General features: G+C 39.5%; 1 protein-coding gene across 2 annotated transcripts; it reads right to left on the reverse strand.

Annotated features, from left to right (window-relative positions):
* Positions 1-2134: 2134 nt before the first annotated feature.
* Positions 2135-10567, reverse strand: mc2r (melanocortin 2 receptor). 2 transcript variants are annotated; one of them, XM_067511512.1, is made up of 4 exons: positions 10471-10567; positions 7521-7857; positions 6256-6584; positions 2135-3347 (listed from the first exon to the last, which is right to left on the reverse strand). In XM_067511512.1, the coding sequence occupies exons 3-4, from the start codon at positions 6462-6464 to the stop codon at positions 2789-2791; spliced, it is 768 nt and encodes a 255-aa protein (XP_067367613.1). In that variant the 5' UTR covers positions 6465-6584; positions 7521-7857; positions 10471-10567; the 3' UTR covers positions 2135-2788. The 2 variants fall into 2 exon arrangements, with proteins under 2 accessions (XP_067367613.1, XP_067367612.1); XM_067511511.1 differs by having other exon boundaries at positions 6256-7857.
* Positions 10568-20758: the final 10191 nt, after the last annotated feature.

Here is a 20758-nt window from a genome sequence, read left to right on the forward strand (position 1 = left end):
CCCTGCCATGGTTAGAAAACATCTTTTTTGTTAAAAACCTACAACTCAGCCCTATTTTTGATGCAAAGCATTACAACATCATGTGACAAGGCCAAAATGTGCAAGCAATGATTGCCCAAGTTAAATGTGCTTTAATAACATTTCAAAAAGTAAAATTCAACATATGACATATTGTTTTATTTACAGGTGCTGTGTGTAAGATTTAGTGGCATCTGCAACATCTACACCACCACCCAGACCTCCGTTTCCAAGTATTATAGAGCCATTGGTGTCTGTTTGGTGCCATATTGTTATCTACGATCACATTGATTGGCAGTACATGAAGTGATCAGTCTACTTTAGATAATCATATTTAGACATTTTTTACAAAGTTAAATTTAGTGACTCTGTTTAGAATGTAACACTATAGGCCATAGCTTCTGTGTAACACAGCTAATACTACTGTTACTTTTGAAATATTCTTCCCAGAGCAAGTGTTTGGTTTGTCTTGGCTAGTGATACATAAAAGACTCATTCCAAGCTAAAAAAAAAAACGCAGGACCTCTGATTTTCAGGTGATTACAAACTATTGAAAACATCATTCTAAATCCTAAACACATTGTGCCTTTAAAGCACAACCACATCTAGGTGAGAGTTAGTGGTTATAATGTGAGCAGCATAGTTGTATTTGAATACTTCATTTAAAACCAAATACAGTACACAAGCACAAAACTACAGCATCTATGTGCGTGAAGAGTGATCACAGCATTCACAACACCAGGCGTCGCATTCCTTAAGTCCAATCCAACTACATCATGTTCTAATAATCTATTTACACTGCCGACGACCTCAGAAACAGCTAACACGTAACCTGTCTGTGGCTGCAGACAGGTAGCTTTGTTTGTTATCTGTAAGTGGGAAAAGGTTGAGTGCCGCTGAACTTTAACAGAGTGTCACTTGTCATCCACCAACAGTGTCTCCCTGCTGCTGTTAACAGGCCAGCGCTCAGTTGCCCAGCAGCTTCTGCTGGAATCTGAATGTGCTCTGTCCGAATATTCACAATATTTTTTGTAAGTACTTCATTCTGTAATTGTTCCCCTCTTCATTCTGTCCCCCCCCCCCACTCCTCACACGCACTCTTTCTCCGTGATGGCGACACCTACCTTTCCACTAAGAACCTTGGCATAACAAAACTCAATCCTTTGCTGAAACTGCTCCTTAAAGTCATGCAAATTTGCTGTGGTCCATAGAAGAGCCATTTTTATTATTTCATTTTTCAGACTGACTAATGGCAATTTGTTGCATATAGACAAAATTTTCTTTAAGCATACATGAAGAAAAAAGGTCAAAATTGATGTTTTTTTCGGTTTTGTGTTATATAATTGCCTTATTGTTGCTTCTATTAGTGTTTTTAGTGAGTGTTTTGGAAATGTGACAAAAAGAGCAAACAAGTACACAAACACACAAACACACACTATATGGCAAAGTGCTTTTATTAAACCTAATGACATGTATATTTTTTTTTCTCCAATGTCTGTGCAATTATGCAAAATGATTCATTCATTTTTATTGTTGATTGTCAAGTACTCAGTTCTGGTTTCCACAGAAACAGAAGCTGACTGTGATGTGACACTGGACAATGCCTATGTCTCGATTGCCATTTGCATGCCCATATGTTTGTGTCCAGTGAGACTGTGTTAACAGCTGTGGGAACATGTTTCATGCTAGTAAATAGTAAGGTGATGGCATGCAGACATTTAAATATGAGCTACAGTGATAAATATTGATCTCAGTGTTGCTCATGTTGCTTTGAATGAACAATTTTATTCAAATGTGTTGCCTGAATAAAAGCAAAAGTAAAATCCAAGCTGTTTTCAGATAGTTCCTTCTGTTGTGGACCTATGAATACTAACACTGTAGCTTCTAGAAAATATAAATATTAAAATGCACGTGGGTGTGGTGCAAAAGGCCTATTTCAAAAAATAATTGAACAGATTGACACGTGTAATAAAATAAGGTAGCATCCACGACAGGAGAGGATGACAGAGGAGGGATGGAGGGTTAGACAGCCAACAAGGCAGCGAGAAGATGAACAGAGGACAGTTATCTAATCAAAGAAACATGCGCAAACACGTGGAGATTTCAGAAAGAGCATGCAAATGCACGCATGCTCACAACAACCTTACTGTCCCCAAAGGACAATTATTTGTGCAGCAGCAGGGAAACACCAAGACAGACAACATCCAACATAAAGACATTTAAACCAACATTACAGTTTCATTATTATTATCAGATTCTCCGTAAATTCCCCATAGTGATAGCAAATGGTAGAAAAGAGAGTTTATACCTGTTGGTTCTTGCTGCCTAAAGAGCGAGCAACCCAAAATGAAATACATGAAACGGACTGTGGGGGATGGGAGCTATACTTTGTTGCGTAGCTGACTTCATGGAGTTCGGACAGACTGCTTAATTAAATTCCAATGATTTTACTGCTGACTTGACAATTTGTTGTTAAGTATGATGCCTTTAAATGCCGTTTTTAAAGACAATTTCTCTGACCCTTTGTTACACCGCAGACAGAATCTGGTACATTCTGCCTAAAACCAAACCACCTAACCTCAGGTTTTGTTATACAGGAACCAAACAATGTAGCCTGCTTCAAGAACTTGGTAATACCATAACAGTGAATAATTAGCTGCAGGATTGTCTTCAGCAACCACAGCTCATTGGCAGTACTGGTCTTTGTACTGTCTGCGGGTAAAGAGCAACTCTCACTGTGGACAAATCAAGGGTGTAAAATGTGATGCTTCTAAGAGCACTGGTTCCAGTCTGAACAGAGCAGCATCTTCCTGAAGCTGTGTCGGAGCTCAGCACTGCGGAATGCATAGATGGCCGGGTCGATGAGGGCATGGCTCATCATTAGGACCACGTGCAGCTGGAACAGCGATCGATAACACTCACAGTACGGGTTCATAGGGCACACCATGATGATGATGAGGTGGAAGAAAAAGGGCGCCCAACACACCACGAATGCCCCGAACAGGATGGTTAGAGTCAGGGCCCCCCTCATGCTTTTCCTCCACCACAGCTGCCTCCGACACCTCCCCCCACCGCTACTGGGCAGAGCTGCAATTTTCCTGGCATGTATGCGTGCCCGCATCAACATGTACACATAGAGGATGCAGATAATCGTGAAAGAGATGACGAAGACGCTGATGAAGCAGATCATGATGAAATTGGAGGTGAAGAATTTGACCATGAGCACAGCCAATGCCCCACACATTGCCCAGATGACACCCAGGATCACTCTGGCACGCCACATTGTCATGATGTTGTGGTATCGCAGTGCGTAGAAGATGGTGATGTAACTGCAAATGAAGACAAATAATTTTATTCTCTGCTCAAATCGTAATTTATTCAAACTGGGGATGAAACCTGCAGTAAGTAGTTCTGGGCTATTTAAACATCTAGCAGATATGCAACGTTACAGTTCAGTTGGCCATCGGACTGTAAGTCGTTCACCCTCTTATGCTTTTGTTCTGTTCTCTTTGGCTTCAGCTGCTCCAATATGACTGCCATCGCCAGCTCGGTAACTGTGTTTATCTGCTGTCTGGTGCGGGTCAGGTATGCATGCAGCAGAAATTTAGAGCTTTGTTTCACTGAAAGCAGCCACCTACCTTTCCTCGAAATTGAGTTTGTGAGAGGGTTCAAGAGTAAACCAAGCAGTGCAATTGTGGGTGGCGACACTGAAGCACTGGGCTGATGATACAGAGCTTCATTGAGCTGAAGGCAACTGCAGAGCTAGGCAATAGCTGTCTCTGGGTTTGTCCCTGGGAGCAGCCCCCTTCACATAAACCTAATCATGGGACCAAGAGTCATTGTCAACATATGAATGAATAGCTCCTTTAATGTGGTGCTTATGATATTTTTATGTTAAAAACTCAGCATCACTGTGTGTAATGTGAGAAAAAAGATCCCTTGGCTCCAAGACTTTTCACATGCTCTCACTCTCATGTTAACCTTATTCTCATTGAGCCCAAAGTGCCAACCCAAGACCTGCATGTGCTTGTCTTTGTTGAAGCTGTGAACTCACCAGACTAATGCAACCTATAAGTTACTAACTATGATGAGTTACTAACTAAAAGGCAAATGAATATTGGGCATGTATTCATTACACCAGTGCAAGCACAAACTCCAAATTAATGGTAACACTATGCATTGTCTGCTGAATGTGTAAAATGGCTATTGTTTGTGGACAAGTCAGCAATCAGAAGTTTAAAAAGTGCTTATCTTTCATCTCATGTTTTTCTTGCGAACTGCCAAGAAGCATAGAACGCAGCTTTAAAGTGAACGAAAGCTTTGTGAGACTGTAAGACCAGAAAGAGTTGGGAGGATTTATGAATGGACTGCATCTGTAACCAATGAATTTCATGGCTGCTCAGTGTTATCAGTACCAGTGAACATGTGGTTGACTTTGAAAGTCATCACATTGCTTACATTTTATTATTCATGCTTGGTGCTGCAGTTGTGAGTGAAGACTGAAGATAATCTTTCCAGTCTTCAAATGCTGTATAACAAATTTTGAAAGCACCACTGTTCATCATGACATCTGCGTTTCCTTATTGTTTGTTGTATGCAATCTAGGGATTACACATCAGTTTGTGAATGCAGCACATTTTGCAGCTGGCTCTCTGATATTCGGAGCTTTGCGCAAGCATTTCAATACAGTTAGCAGCAAAGTTTATAGGCATTTATGGATCAAACTGTTTTAGGGACTGGAACTTCAGTGGCTTTTTTCCTGTTGGCATTCGCACCACCAGTAGGAACACTGAAGACAACCAACACCTGATGCGCATGTATTCTTATGTTAATTTGTGGCGACTCATATGCGACAACCTTTTCTAAATGTCCTCTTCAGGTAAACCAACCGTAATACATCAAACTTAGACTGAATAAAAGGAAAATAAAAGTTGGTGTGTCCTTGATAAAGTAAAAGTTGGTGTCAAACACGAGTCAGCAGACACTGACAAGTTTGCTGGTGTCCGCCAAGTTGCGAGCGGCTGATGACCACCATCTGGCCTGGCACAACAATTCTTAAATTTACACACAGAGAGTGGGCGCTAAAAACAGTGCTCTAACCCCATAATTCCAATGGGCACAGATCTGTAACGCTGCATGTTCAAATGCTATTTTGTTCAGTTCTCTGCAGGGCCCCCGTTTCCTACTGAGAGCATTTCAGAAGCCGAGCAGCTTGATATGCTGCTGACTGTTCTTCTATTTCTCCTTTTGTTTTATGTCTTCTAGAATAGCTGAGTAGTCTTTATTGTGGTGTAACCTACAGACAAAGGCAAAATTCATGAATGACTTGGATTTGTTTTAATTTCTTTAAAAAGATTGAGCAATGTAGTGTAGGAGGAGGAAAACCCTTCTCCTACTACTTGAAAGGCTACAAAGGGGGGGGTATGTATCTCTTGCAAGCAGAGCACAGAGCCACTTCTGGGAGGCTTCTTAAATATTCCACCCCACACCGCGTAGAATCACAAGCATTGACAGTTGGACCTGGAGGAATTGTACTGTAAGAACTTCTATTGTCCTGTGGTGCAGAAGTCAGCTGAATGTTCACTTGAATAATTAAAAATAGGCCCTTTTATGTCACTACATGTTTTTTTTTATCATGCTGGCATGATCTGACATAAATGGCTGGCTTGAAGTTAAAACTTGTCAGGTCTGTAAAGTATATACATGATTTGTTATTATACATGCAGACAGAACTGCAGCACGCCTTTAATAAGCTGTATATCTATGGGTTAGAGAGTGAAAAGTGAAAAGTTTTCCAAAGTCTCCTCAGAGTCCTAATTAGTCTGATGCTTTGAGTTTTAAAATGGGCAGAGGATAATTGGTTATAGGGCACAAAATCCACTGTCAAACAGCTCAATACGTCCAACTCAGCAGCAAGTAGCTCAGACAAATCACATATTGTTCAGATCATATAGTGTGAACTCCACTGTTTTTTTTTTTTCACCTACAGCCAATGAAACCAGTTTTTCTTTGATTTGCACAAACGACTCAAAGCATTATGACAAAATTAAACGAGGTCAACTATGTGAGTTCATTCACTTAAACCTCATAGTTAAAAAATATAACAGATGGTCATGTTCAGTTTTTCTGTTAGCCAAGCTCTGCATAATACAGTAGATACATATATACAGTACATCCATACACACATACATACACACATATATAGAAACACACATACACACACACATACATACATACCGGTCAACAGCTATAGCCATGAAACTGAAAAAGGATCCAATGAAGGACATGCACAGTAGGGAGTCTATCACATCGTCCAGCTTGGTCATGGACAAATCTCTCTTCTGCAGGTGTCCCCCTTCAGCGAGCTGAATCATTAGGTTCTCCCAGGTTTTAGTGAGGCTGGCGATGGTGTTAAAGGCTGCCAGGCTGCAGATGAAGCTGTACATTGGCGAGTGGAGGTTTCTGTTCCAAATGACGGCCAACGCCACCAGGAAGTTCTCAGCCAGGCTCACCACTCCAATGGTGAAGAAGAGAGGGAATGGGACCTGCACCTCAGGGCAGTCCGACTGGTTTAGTGACGAAGCATTCATAGTGAGTCAGGATAATGCTGAGTTCTGAAAATCTGATGTTGTTCTCACTAGAGTCACTAGCTGAAAACGGTTTCCTGGGATTTTAAAGACTGTGTTGAACCAGACCTACAGTAACTGCTAAGCGAATTTATGCTAAAGACTGCATAAACTACTTTAAATATTACTTTCACCTATAGTAAGTAGTGACTGTAAAAAATCATGGAAAATCCTTATTGATTACTTGTTTTTTTAAAGAACTCTTCAACAATCTGCAATTATGTCCTGAATAGTATAATATTTCATTTGAGCCACCCAAAATATCAGTGGTTTGGAAGTGATATATGGAAGTGAAGTTTGGATTTAACAGTGGTTGCATTCAATGATTATCTCAATTGTGTTATCTGATGTTACAAGTTGCTGAAAGAAATGCTCAGAATTAGACAGACAGCAATCCAACGGCTGGGACAAACTATCAGACCATGAAGGGATTGCGCTGAGATTTATGAATCTGCTGTGTCAGTTTCACTTGGCTCAATGAGAAGAAATGAGAGCAGGATTAATGTAATGTGATCTCATCAAAACACCCAGACAGTGAAGAAGTTGTTGAACTTGTGAAAGATTTGCTAATCTGCAAATAAGGCTACAAGTAGGTGCAGTAAGACTGAGACGAGAACAAGAATGACATTAGTTAAGAGGAGGGTTAATGCTGTAGCCTGGAAATTTTTAAAAATGTTAAAAAGACTAAAAGTCTAAATATAGGTTTTCTGTGTTCTTTGTAAGTCTGCTTTGTTAGTTTTGGTTGACTAAAGCTGAGAGAAATCAAATGACCAGAACAAATTTTCTTCAACAGACTAACCGCTACCATAGATGAAAATCACGTATTAAAATTATTATTGCTTTCATGTGAGCTCAGAGTAATATAGTAACACTCACAAGAACGGTTTTGGCAGGCTACTCTGTCCAGCTTGTTTACTGCTTTTCAAAAAAAAAAAAAATCTTCTTTGCTCACACACGCGCACACATCCCACTTTCCTTGGGGTGATTGTCGGCGGTGGTTTTTGGCTCAGCTCAGTCATGATCTCCAGCCATGTGACTGTATCTGCCTCTCCACTGCTGTTTTTACGAGGGACATGCAATCATCTTTTTCAGCGCCGTTTGTGTCACACGGTGGCTTACAGGCAAGCCTGTTGTTGCAAAAGTGGGTGTACATAAGATTGCGGCGCGGCAGTGTCGATCCAGTGCTGTCTTAGCAAGAACACTGGCATTTCACCTGTGGAGAGACAGTAACAGTTCAGCGTGTTATTAAAATCCACAGGTGTAGTCCTCCTGCTTCTGTTGCATAGATACCATATCCAGTGTTTTACATGCTGAAATCAGAATCAATTATGTGGCATGTTCAGGTAATCATTTTCCACTATAGCTGTATATTTTCCTCCCTGATAAGCCATGTGACCTTTTATTCAAGGTCTAACAACTCATTTATTCCACCCTGCTATTCTGAGTACTCTGCCCTTCAACTTGAAAAAGTTCACTTCAATGTTTGTATTATGAAACACATTTTAAAAAGAAGATGTTCTGATCATCCCAATCATAATTAAAATGGAGAAAATGCTCTGGGCTATGAGTCAGAATACCTGCCAGGCTGCAGATTGAAGATGTGATAATAATTATACTAAGCTTTTATCCAGAAACCTCTAATCCCTCTTTCTCTCCTCAGCCCTAATGTGGTGCCAAGGCTTTTCAGCTTAATCAAATAAACAAAGCAGACTTTTCAAACTACTTTGTGGCTTTGCAAACTTCATCAACACCTCTGACACCGCTTCTGTGTGATTTGTCATTGTTCTAGTAGTGACAGTACAAAAGCAGAAATGTAAATGTGTTCCAGTGCTAATTAGTACTAACTGTCAAATCTCTGGCTTTGCTGTGCCCACATGGTTTGGACCAGATTCATTTTGCCTCTCTGGCATGAAAAAAATAAAGTATGGATCAGTTTTCAACAAAGAGTAGCACTTAATTTATCCGGCGTTTTCATGAGTAATTCGTTTCTGCAGGTACGGTCATAAATTAAAGTTTGTCCTTGATAACTGATATTTGTCAAGATATTTTAGTGTCTTTTGTTGTTGAACAAAAGCCTGTTCCTCAAATATCACTGCAACTTCTCTGACAAAACAGCATGTGCCATTCATGAGCTACAGCATAAAAGCCAACCCATCACTCAGCGTTTGAGCACATAAAAAAATAATAAATAACAATAGCGCTAAACACGAAGCTGTGAAAAGACCTGCTCGTATTGGCATCTGCGTTTTTCACGTCACAGGCAGTGATTGACAACATAATGTCAGAGAATATTATCTCCCCTGGTGGTGTGAGTAGTTCAGGAAATCAATTCCTTATGTTTTGAGTGCCTGTGTGTGTGCGTTCGTGTGTGTGTGTGTGTTCAATATTCAAAATTAAGGTCAAATGAACCTTTGGGGTAAAATGCGCAGGGACTCGCCTCATTATTGATTAAATGACAAAAGATAATGGATGCTCCAAAGAGAACCGCTGCAGTTTGTTTTTCCTTCTTCTGTCCTTTATGTTCTCCCTGTTGTTAAGGATTAAAAGTATCCAAAAATAGATTAAAAAATGTCTTCACTGCCATTTCCATCTTTTCATTAACCTGCCAGTCAAAACGTCATCAAACCAGGATGTCAGTGATTGAATATTTACAGCATATAGTTTATTTGGTTTGCGTAGCATGAATAAAGCTATATAGTCGACACATAAATCTTTTCAGAATACCTAAAACACTGTCTTTGTTCTTTGTAAGACATAGTTCATTTCTGGAATATACAGAGAATATCCACATCTCTAGATGCTTAGATGACAGCTATATAATGTCTCAATATTTGCTGCAAATTGTTCAAAATAAGATTTTATATGGCTCCTTATCTATGCTTCCTTCCTCAGGAAGGACATTAAACATTTCTGCATTTCTCACTGCTTTCATTACTTCCTTACTTTCCACTTTGCATCTTCTACCATGTTCTGAAGATCAGGCAACAGGTGACATTGTGTCATGCCATTTGATCTCCCTCATTACCTTATGATCTATCTTTCCACACTGCATAATGGGGAAAAACAAAGATCTGCGGCTTCAGCATGCACAGCAGTGGCTCAGCAGCAGGTTTGATTGACTCACTGTTTGTCATTGGCCACAAAAGGCAAGAACGCATGTGGGCATATAGTCTAGAATCCAGTGAAGCACTGAATGGATTGCTGATGGATGTTTTTTAGCAGACATGTGATTGTTATCATTGTACAGTTCTCTGATCTAGACCAGAGTATGAAAGAGCTTATCTGTTTTGTTGCTGTTTCCTTGAAATGTGTCACGACTGAAAGATGATCAAAGATATATGAATCAGCTGAGATGACACAATGGTGAGAGTGGGAATGGTAATGGTCAGGGCTTCAATAGAAAGTCCACCCTGTGCCTGCTGGCTGTCTTTTCATAACATAGTCGTCCCAGATTTTTGTTATTTTCTGCTTGTTCCTAAGGATAAATGTGTTCATAGCATGAGATTCTCCTCATGTAACCACCATTGGTTTGCTCTCCACTTCCAGGTCAGCCATGCTGAGACATACTAATGAGAATATTATAAACTACTTTAAAATGCAGCTAGAAAGTGCTGGGCTACAAACACTCAGTTCCTGGAAATTAAAGCTACAGTACATAAACTGACATTAATAAACATCTAATGTTTCTGTAGAAGTATCCATAAACAAAATAGAAATAATGTTTAGCTTGAGCGTCACCACTGAATCCTTAATAAGGCATTGTAAAAGTGAAAGCTAATAATTAAATGAAGTATCATGTTTACAAATTTAAAAAAAAAGGCCTTACTTGTTCCTCATGCTGCAGCCGACTGCTAAAACAACCTTCTTGTTCAGAGGCCTTTTAGAAGACATGCATAATGTTTTGGCATGATTTTCTTCAGCCGTGCTTTATACAGTTGATTTTGTGGGTGGGGTGCCAGGAAACCATGTTGTTGTAGCCTTGCAAGGCTGCCTGACCAAGGCTCTGATGCATGTTATTTGGTCCATTTCTTTGTTTTTAACTGTCAGCATGTCCATTTATAAGACCAGCATAGGGACATTTCAATTCAGTAATCTCTGGCAATATTGCAACATCTCTTTTACATGTAACTAACCTAACATTTTTTCTTTAAACACGATTTCTTAAATACTATAAGTAGTCAGTGTTGCTTTATGATCAACACGTGTCATAACACAATGCACTTTAGTTTGCTATTCAGCTTTGGACTGCTCAGTGGCCATACTACAACCAATATCTACCCTAACCATAAATTTCCATTGCTTTGCAGATGATACCCTATTATAATTCTCTGTAAAATGAGACAAAGCATATCAGTCAAACTTCAAACAAACCTAAAAAGGCCTGAACATCCAAACCACAAGGCAGTCATTTTAAGCCCTGAACCTGTATTTATTTAGTGCCTAAAGCCTTTGTTTGCACAGTTGTAACACAGCATTTTAATGTGTTCAGAATCCTCTGAAATTTGCAATGCAAACATCTAGTGCTGTGCTAAGGAGGCTCTAGTAATACTGTAAGGAGCACAAGTTTTATTTTGACCAGCATACAGGATACACATATCTCCTTTAACTCAAACATAAAAGAAGAAACAGGCCCTGATGCACTGAGCTCGTCTCCTCTTATATGCCACTGTTGCACATCATTACCATTGTGACTCCTTTCCATCCTAGTTGTGCTTTTCCCTCTCTGTCCCCCTCTCCCTGTATGTTTCTGCAGGTATCATTTCAGAGCTAATTTGTCTGTTTTTTTTTTGTTGTTGTTGCTTCTTCTTGCTTTGTTTTTCTTTTTCTTCCATGGCAGTGATTTTCCCCCCATTTTCACCGAGGGCTTGCATAAGCAGGAATTGATCCCCACATAGGAAGCTGTCATTGCACATGTTTGGATGAATGCTCAACTACGTGAGCCACAGATACTTTAACGTGCAGTATGTAAACAGCACATGGTAAAATTCCAAGTCAGAGATAATTAAATGAGATGTTTTTGAACAGTCAAAAGTAACAAGTTTTGTGCAGAAACACAGGTTAACCTGCAGTAATGAATGAATTCTAAATGCTTGGACAAAACATCTTGATTTTGTGTTTTTTCTCAAATAGCCTTTGACATGTTTAAAAAAACAAAGACATCCACCACTGTGCTGAATCCTTTTAGCAACATAGACTTTGGAACAACAATTTAATTGTGCAGACTGTCAGTACACATATTTTGTCTTGAAGCTGCCCCCAAGGGTTCAAAAATGACAGAAAAGATTAAGACTGAGGGAGAACACACTCTATAGGACTGTTTTTATCAGGTCCAGATTTAGCTCTGAAAACCTATTTACAGTATCAGCAATGTCTGGGTCCAGATTGTCCAGAAGAGAAAAAAGTAAGTGACAAAAAGCAAAAGATGTCACAATGACCTTCATTATACTCCTTAGCTTTCCATCTTCAGCTTTCACCCTTTTTCCAATTAACAAAAAGGTCTAAGCCAACTGGATGGCATACAAAGATCCAATTGTTCATAAAGAAGTCTACAGTTAAAACAATATAAGACCTATGTGTGTGTGTGTGTGTGTGTGTGTATCTTGGCCTTTATGATATTAATATTTTATTTTTTAACTTTTGAACAATAACAACAAACACATAAAAGACACTCACTGATTGTAGAGCAAATCACAGATAAGAAGACAGGGGAGTCATATTGAAGGCTTCAAAAAAATCTTTCAGTTCAAACTATTATTGACAAATCACTACACTTTGAGGTCTGTAGCTGTGTCAAAGTGTCTTTGGGCAAGACACTGAACCCCCAACAGCCCATTCCCAATCCCCAGCTGTGCAAGCCTGTCCAAGCCCGGTAGAAATTGGGGAGGGTTGCGTCAGGAAGGGCATCCGGCGTAAAAACCGGTCCAAATCAACATGCGGACAATGATCCGCTGTGGCGACACTTAACCCAAAAGGACAAATAATAAAAATAAATAAATACACTTTGAGTTCTGGAAAAGAGCACAGTGAAGAGTAAGGAGACAAAAAATGAACAAAACACAGAACGGAGGCTGCCAAAGACCAATTTACATTCAGTAGTATTTACACAGTCCCAACTTAACTCATAATGTCAAAAAGGCATTTATATCTGTGAGAATTTGAAGGTTCTGTTTTCAAAAGTCAATCTGTTTCATTTTAGCAATGACAAGCAATTTATTGAGCCATCTCTTGAAGCATGGTGGTGATGGAGAGTTCTAGTTCAATAATACTATTTATTTAGCTGCAATCATGTCTGTCATGATATTCTACTTTACATGAGAGGAAAGTTGCCTTGTCCAGTCAAATTTCACTAATTATAGTCTGGCTGGATATTTATTTCAAAATGTCTAACTAAGTCTAACCTTAAGTCTAACTAAAGGTATGTGTAGGAAGTTAAATTGAATTCATCTATATCTTGAAGTAATACTGTTGTATTACTTTGTACATTGAACAGTTTATCCTCCCAAAGCATCTCTAAAACTGGAGCAACTAGTTCCATAGCAAAGTCATATAGAGAAGAAACCCAAAAGGACTTCTGTACAAAATATCTATCTTAAAGATAGTGGTAAAATGCAATTGAGGAAAGTGATATTTGGCCTGAGGCAGAAGGAATTAGGTGAATTTATTGTCAACATTCACTGTAGATCCCCAATACAGTGGCATCTCCTCTGATTCCAGTCCAGAAATTATATATTGGGATATTGGGCAATTTGAGAAATGTTTTTTATTTGATTTAAAATCATCAGTGAGCTCATGAGAATGAAGTTGTGGCCAAATAGTTAATAAGAGCACTGTAATCACTGGGAGAGAGGTTTCTGAGACTGAAGTGGATTCAATCTTTAACCAGTGTGGGGAGAAAGTGGACCACTCATTACCGGTGGAAGTCCATTGCCAGTTGGAAAAGCCCCCCTGCATTTGCTGCCCAATTCTCCAAACTGTAAATACGGGAAGGCCTCACATTCACTTTCGTCTGCAGGTGGCCTTTGGAGATGTACGGGGGTTTGTCTTAAAAAATTTAATGGATTGTGTTGGAATGTTTTTGGCAAAGATATAATTGGACTAGTCATCTGAGGTTTCTGGAGTCCAGTGTAAGTAAAGTAGGATTCTTCCATGTCAAATTTCATACCCTTAATACCAGGGGGTCCCCTTATTGCTTTGCAAGAACATGTAAAGCATTGTCAAAGAGCAAAGGAGAAAAAGGATCCCACTGTCTAAAACCACATTCTAGGTCAAAAGGTTGAGGTTTGTCTTAATTAGTAAGTGTAAAAAATACTGGACTGGAGTAAATTATTTGGACCCACTTCATATATTTTAGCCCAAACCCAAATCGTTTCAATGTCTCAAACACTGAAGGTCACTGAACTTCGTCAAATGCCTTCTGGGCATCCAGAGAAATGACAGCAACGTGTATGTCCTTCTAACGGTCAGAGTATTGTATATTTAGAAACAAATCAGAAACCTACCAGGAGTAAATCCAGTTTCCTCAGGATGTACCATCTTTGAGTTATGCTTACCAAATTCTGGATATTATTATCTGGCCATGTTTGTCTCATGAACTGAGCTGGGCAGTCTTTTATTTGTAATTAATTTGTTAACCATCCTTAACACGAGAGGGACTGTGTTTTTGCAAAATGCTGCCAAAGTCTCTTGGTCCTGATAATTTGCTGGTTGGAAATGCACAAATAGCAGCTTCTGAAAATGGAGCATCTATATCATCTCTTGAAACAACATGTAATTAGGGAATATCTACTGCAAAAACCCTCCACAATGGCCTTAACCTTGCTGGAACACAGATTGATATAGAAATCTCTGAAGCAGCCATTTATCTTACTTGAATTAGTGAATAGTTTGCCACATTTGGATTTCTTCTTGTGGATGGTTTGTTTGGCCTGCTCACCTCTGAGTTGGCTGACAAGTAATTTTTCTATTTTTTTAACCAAGCTTGAAATGTTATAAAGTTTCAGGAGGAGGCTACTGACATGTCTATTGAGAAGTGTGTTATTGTGTTGGATTTCAATTTCAACAGCTTATTGGGATCCAATTGCGAGAGGGAGCATTCATAACTTTCAAGTGCTAAAAGCTTTTCTTCAATATCTGCAATATCTCTGTTAAGAGCCGACAGTTTGGATGATTCAAATGAAATGCTGTATCCTCTTATGACAGTTTCCAAGGTTTCCCACAGGACAGAATCAGAAACTTCATTCATTATCACTGGTGTCAAGAAACTCACCTGTTTGTGCTTTTAAAAATCAGTGAAGTAGCGTAGAACAACATTTGACTTTATCAACCTGCAGAAGGAGGACCAAACCCCCAGGCCCCTCAGCTTCTCAAATAGATGCTTAAAATCACCTCCTTCTACATCATTCGAAGGAAACCAGAGAGTAATTCTAGTGATAATATGTGTTTAACGTGTCGTCACCAATTCAATTATGTCCATCTTTGTTTAAGAGAAAAACCTGCCTGTTTTGATGTCAGCACATAAGCTGAAGAGCAGCATTGTGGGGACAAAAGCCTAAAAAGCATTTGCTGCACTAGAATTATGAGAAAGGAAAATTGAAGAGATGGAATATTTCCCCATAAAATGTAGAAGAGTAGAGGTGCACTATTGTTACTATAGGAAAAAAGGTTTTGAAAAACTGCTACTTTATTTGAACCTCTGTTCAATTAGAATAGCATTTCAGGCATTTATACCAATGCAAACCACTAGACAGTGGTTGTAAATTCAGCCAATTACGATGAATTTACTTGTAGATAGTGCAGGTACATGCCAATTATCAATTATGTGGGAGAGTAAATTATAAGAGCGGGGCTGGTGCATCAGTGGTAGAGCATTGGGTTGCAATGCAGAAGGCCACAGGTTTGAATCCCACCCCACCAGGTGTGGCCCCACCCAGCCACCAAGGGCCACCCCAGTGCCAGGCCCATAAAATACTCAATGCAAATCAACGTGTGGAACACGTTCTGCTGTGGCAAACCCTTAAGGGACAAGCTAGAGCCACTGATTAAACTTAAGTAAAAGTTAGTACATGATTTATAATTTCTTAAGTAGAAATGTCAGTGACATTTTTGTGTATTTGTACTTTTACTTAAATATTTTTTTTAATAGTTCATCCACCTTTAAACTTAACAATGAGCTACTTGCCATAAATGGTCGGAACTTATATAGTGCTTTTCTACCTATTGGCACTCAAAGCACTTTAATGCTTGTTACTCACCAATTTGCACTCACAATCTCACACACACACACCAGGAGCAACTAAGTTGGGGTTCTAGTGTCTTGCTCAAGGACACTCTGACATGTGACTGGAGGAGCTGGGCATTGAACCATTGAACTGTGAGATTGGTGGACAACTGCTCTACCTTCCTGCGCCACAGTCACCCCTTATGATTAACAGACGGCCTGTGCTTTAGTGGAGCTTGACTGGTGGAGATGAGCAATAATTTGATCTTAAGTGAGAAGAAGAGAAGGTCTTTCCTGCGTTATCTTGCCCATAGGTGCTTTGCCATCTTGACTCATGGTGTTGTTTTCACATAGGCTGCTTTGAGGACACTTCTGACAACAATTCAACTTATCAGGGAGCACTCTTCTCTTTTAAGTCCCCTGTGTAGCTTTTCCTCTTGCTATTAGACACAGCACAAAATAATTGTATGGATGAATTAATTTTGTCCGTTGGCTACAGCAGTGGAATTTCAGGGGTTATATATATATTAAGGGGTTATACTCTCCTCCGCATTTCATTTGAGCTTCTTCCAGAAAACAATGTGTACGCCTGGTCTGATGTATATTTGAGGTGCCTAGTTTTTCTCCATCTAGCCTGTGCTGTTTTGGAAACCTGGTTGTCTAGCCAGAACAATTTGGCCTCTTTTCCTCCCACTTCCAAAAAAATCATTTTCAAAAAGTCCAACTTGGTGCCTAACACATGCCACCATTTGACATGTGCTGTGAGTGTAACAAGTGAATGAGTGTATTCACTTCACCTCTCACTGGTATCAGTGCTGGGGCTGGTTGGTGTTTGTGATGTGTTTGATGGGGACACTTGACACTTGCAGCAACAGACTATCTGATGCTGAGTTGTTTGCAGAAATCAAGAGACATGTGCCAGGTGGCAAACATTCAACACTCTATTCTTACCAGCAGATAAATCAAGGCTTTTTTTCATATCATCATGCTGTGATTTTCAATCTATAATTTAAACATTTGCCCACATGTACTCCCTCACACTGAATTAAACCTTTAAACTTGTACTGGCAAAACAGGCCCTCAGAGGCATTGGGTGGTCTTGTAAGTGATGCCTAATCTACTCAAAAGTGGTATAAGTTGGTCATATGATTTGCAATTTGTTGAGCCCCTGTGACTGATAGGAGGCTTTAAAAAGAGCCACCTGTTATATATCATTATAGAGCAAGTCTGAAGAAGCTGGTGTCAGCGTAACAAGTTGCTTGGAGACTGCTACTAAAGTAAAGATTTAAAAGTCCATTGAGTTTACTGGAATTTTTGACAATAAATCTTTTGTATTTTTCTGCTCCAATTTTGCAACTTATATTGGTGAGTGCACGGCTTTGCTCAGGGTTATTATCTTTTGATTTACTTCTGCATTTAACGGCTTTTTGGCTCAGCAGAGAGAGCTGTGTGTAGGCGTTTTGAATATTTACTCCTGTACGGGAGATAGAACAAACAGCCTCAGTTTGTCTTTTGATTTTCATTTAGACAATAAAAAAAAAGAGATACTACAAAGTACAGTAACTTACTCTGGTCGGGGTGGAGGACGCGCATAATCAATATTTCTATGGGGGGGACTTACTTATTCACTTCTTTATGGCCTTCCCAGAGGAGAGGATAGTTGCTGGGGGCTGGAAAGGAGGCTCCAACCGATTGTCGCACCTTGTAACCAGGAGGAGAAATGTGGATTCCACCCTGGCCGTTAAAAAGTGGGGTTTACGGGGGGTATTGCGTATGGGGTGCTGGGGCCGTTGTTATGAGCCATCCAGTCCTTGTACAGCCGGAGTGCGAGTTGTGTTCGTATTCTCTGTAATATGTCAAACACGTTTACAGTTGGCGTTGGCCTCCATCAGGGCTGTTCTCTGCTTTTTACTGATGACTTGGTTTGGTTGGCTTCATCAAACCATGAGCTTCAACATCCACTGGGATGGTTTGGAGCCGAGTGTGACGCAGCTGGGATGCGGGTCAGCACCTCAAAGTTCTCCCCTGGAAAACAGTGGATTGCCCCCTTTGAGTTGGGATTGAGTCACTACCACAAGTGAAGGAGTTTAAGTATCTTGGGGTGTTGTTCACCAGGGCCAGTAAAATGGATCATGAGATTGACAGACGGTGTGGCATCAGCAGTAATGCGGACATTGTACAGAACCATTGTGGTGAAGAGGGAGCTAAGTCGCAAGGTAAAGCTTTCAATTTACCAGTAAATCAACGTTCCAACCCTCCATGGTCATGAACTTTGGGTTATGACCGAAAGAATACGGTCCATAGTACAACCGGCCAAAATAAGTTTCCTGTGAAGGGTGGCTGGGCTCAGCGTTAGAACTAGGGTGCGGCGTTCTGACATTCGAAGGGAGCTCAGAGTAGAGTCGCTGCTCCAGTCAGTTGAGGTGGTCTGGGCATTTAATAAGAATGCATTTAATAATGCCTCCTGGGCACCTCCCACTGGGGGTCTTCCAGAACATGTTGGAAGGATTATATATCTCATCTGGCCTGGAAAATCTTTGGTTTGTGAGCTGGTTGGTGAGCTGGAAACCATTGCTGGGGAGAAGGATGTATGGAAAGCCTTGCTAAACCTTCTGCCACGGTGACCCGACTGAGGATAAGCAGAAGATAATGAATAAATGTTTTAAACTTCAGGTGTTTTTGTTAGAGGTTAAACATATAATTTATGTTGATTGATCCTCCTGCACCTCTTAACTCTCTTTCTGATTTCTGAAAGTTTCTTTTCAAAAAGGTTGATGCAAGATTTATCACAAATTTGTCAAACTATAGCTCCTCATACTGTAAGCCAGCACAAAGCTTAACAGAGTCTCATTTTGGTCTGAGGCTACAGTACATCCACATTACAGGCCTTAAAGCTCACTTCCAATTATTTCCAAGATCTTTTTAGGTGTTAAGATTTACATTGTTGTTTTTAAATGACATGTGCACAGTAACCTCATCTCTTTTTTTTTCTCCTGTTCCAATTGTAATTTCTCTTACACTGACCCTAGATGTTGCCCCCCATTTATCATTGAGTGGGTTTAAGTTCGGTTTCAGAGCACTCAAAATGAGATCATGATCTCCTTCTCAAAAGACAATGGAAAGACAATTCTGATTTGCACTGTTTTCCTCTGGGTTTATTTTGAGGAGATTGCAGATATTTTTGGGCTAAATAAGTACCAGGAAAGAGATCAAGAGATCAGGATGAAAGCACAGAGGTGGCTCAAGCTTTAAACACCTGCTTGAAATCTAGGTACTCAGAGTGGTCATTAGTCAGGTCAGTCTTTAAGTACTCTGAGTTGGGTTTTATTTACACAGCAGAAGATAACCCAGTTTGAATGTCAGTTAGGGTGAATCAATCATAAAAGGTCAAAAAACAGGTAAACAAACACTGGCAGGTAAACAGACAATTTTAAGTGTGCAATGATTTCTTTAACCAGCTGTATTAAAACATAATTAAAACAGAAGCAAATATACTTACTCCCCAGCTTAACATTTTACCATGCAATTATCTATTGTCATGCTTCCCATTCAGAAGATCCAGGCCAGTAGATACCTGCTGGTATCAGTAGGTGGCTGTAGCTTAGTTTTTTAGAGCAGTTGTTTATGTCCAAAATTGGCCATAGTGTTTCTTTTAGACAGAAAAAAAACCCCACACATACACTTATGGTCAGGTTTAGGCAAAACAAGAACGTCGGGGTGTTAAAATACCCAAAGTACACTCACAAAGTTACACTATCAAATGCTTTGAAATTCCATAAAAAAACCTAACTAGACAAAGCTATGATTGAACTCAAGAATTGTAGAAAAGTGCTAGTGGTCGGGGAAAGGACGAGTAAGATGGACACATAAGACCTTAAATACACAGAACAGCCAGGGGTGGAGAGGATGACACACATTTGTCCAGAGGTGGTGAAGTGGGGTGAGGACAAAGTCAAGTCTTGAATACAAAGTGCCAAACAAAGACCACATCATAAACTTTATGTCTCGAGTCATAGACAAGTCATCAAGACCAACTCACTAAGTAATGATTTCCAAACATAATCACAATTAACATAAATGAGTACAGATTAGAAATAATTACTACTAATCAATAGTTCAAAGTTATTATTTCAAAATAATAGGTGAGGTAGAAGAGTGTTTGGTGAGGTTAGTCAGTGTGAAGAAAAAAGAAAAGAAAAAGACTTGTTTCCTGAGCTTGTCTTCAGATGCAAGCATTTGTATCAAAAGCTAAAAATAAAACATCGCATGTTGCATCTGTGTCAGAAATACTACAGTATTACAGAGAAGCATAATTACTGATTACAATCTGTAGTTAAACCAGAGAATGAGATGAACAGCAGAAAAAAATAAAATGCTGATCAAATATGTATCTGACATTAATAACATCTGTAGTCTTTTACAAATTATAGCTTCACAAACTAATTGAGGAGCCTGTTTTACAAATACTTTGTTTTAAGTTTGTAATGAGTTTGTTTTGTAGCTTAACACCTTGACATGACATCACGATTGTTAGGTCACCTTTAAAAATGCATAAGAAGATACATAATAATAATAGCTTTATTTATAAAACCAAGTACAAAGTGCTGTACATTAAAAGGAAAACAAAGATAATTTAAAAAATAAAATCAGGTGAAATATAAAAGAAAAGTACAAGGTAAAATAAACCAAGTTATACAGATAGAATATACTATTTATATTAAAACAAGAATCTCACATCTCAGGAAAGGCTGAGATATGAGAATCTATATGAATCTATAAAAATGACGGGACTCAGAGAGCCTGATTTCCTCAGGCAGGTTATTCCAGAGTTTTGGAGCCATGATGTAAAATGCTCTATTCCCCTTGGTTTTTAACCGGGAAGTTGGAACAGACAACA

This window comes from Channa argus, chromosome 7 (assembly GCF_033026475.1).
Source record: "Channa argus isolate prfri chromosome 7, Channa argus male v1.0, whole genome shotgun sequence".
NCBI classification, from domain to species: domain Eukaryota; kingdom Metazoa; phylum Chordata; class Actinopteri; order Anabantiformes; family Channidae; genus Channa; species Channa argus.

What these genes read in the sequence shown, in the direction of transcription:
- mc2r (XM_067511511.1), bottom strand. Translation starts at nt 6,608, where the DNA reads ATGAATGCTTCGTCACTAAACCAGTCGGACTGCCCTGAGGTGCAGGTC. An exon ending in ATGGCTATAGCTGTTGACCG is followed by an intron (nt 3,348 to 6,255) that starts GTATGTATGTAT and finishes CTTCATTTGCAG; the next exon opens with TTACATCACCATCTTCTACG.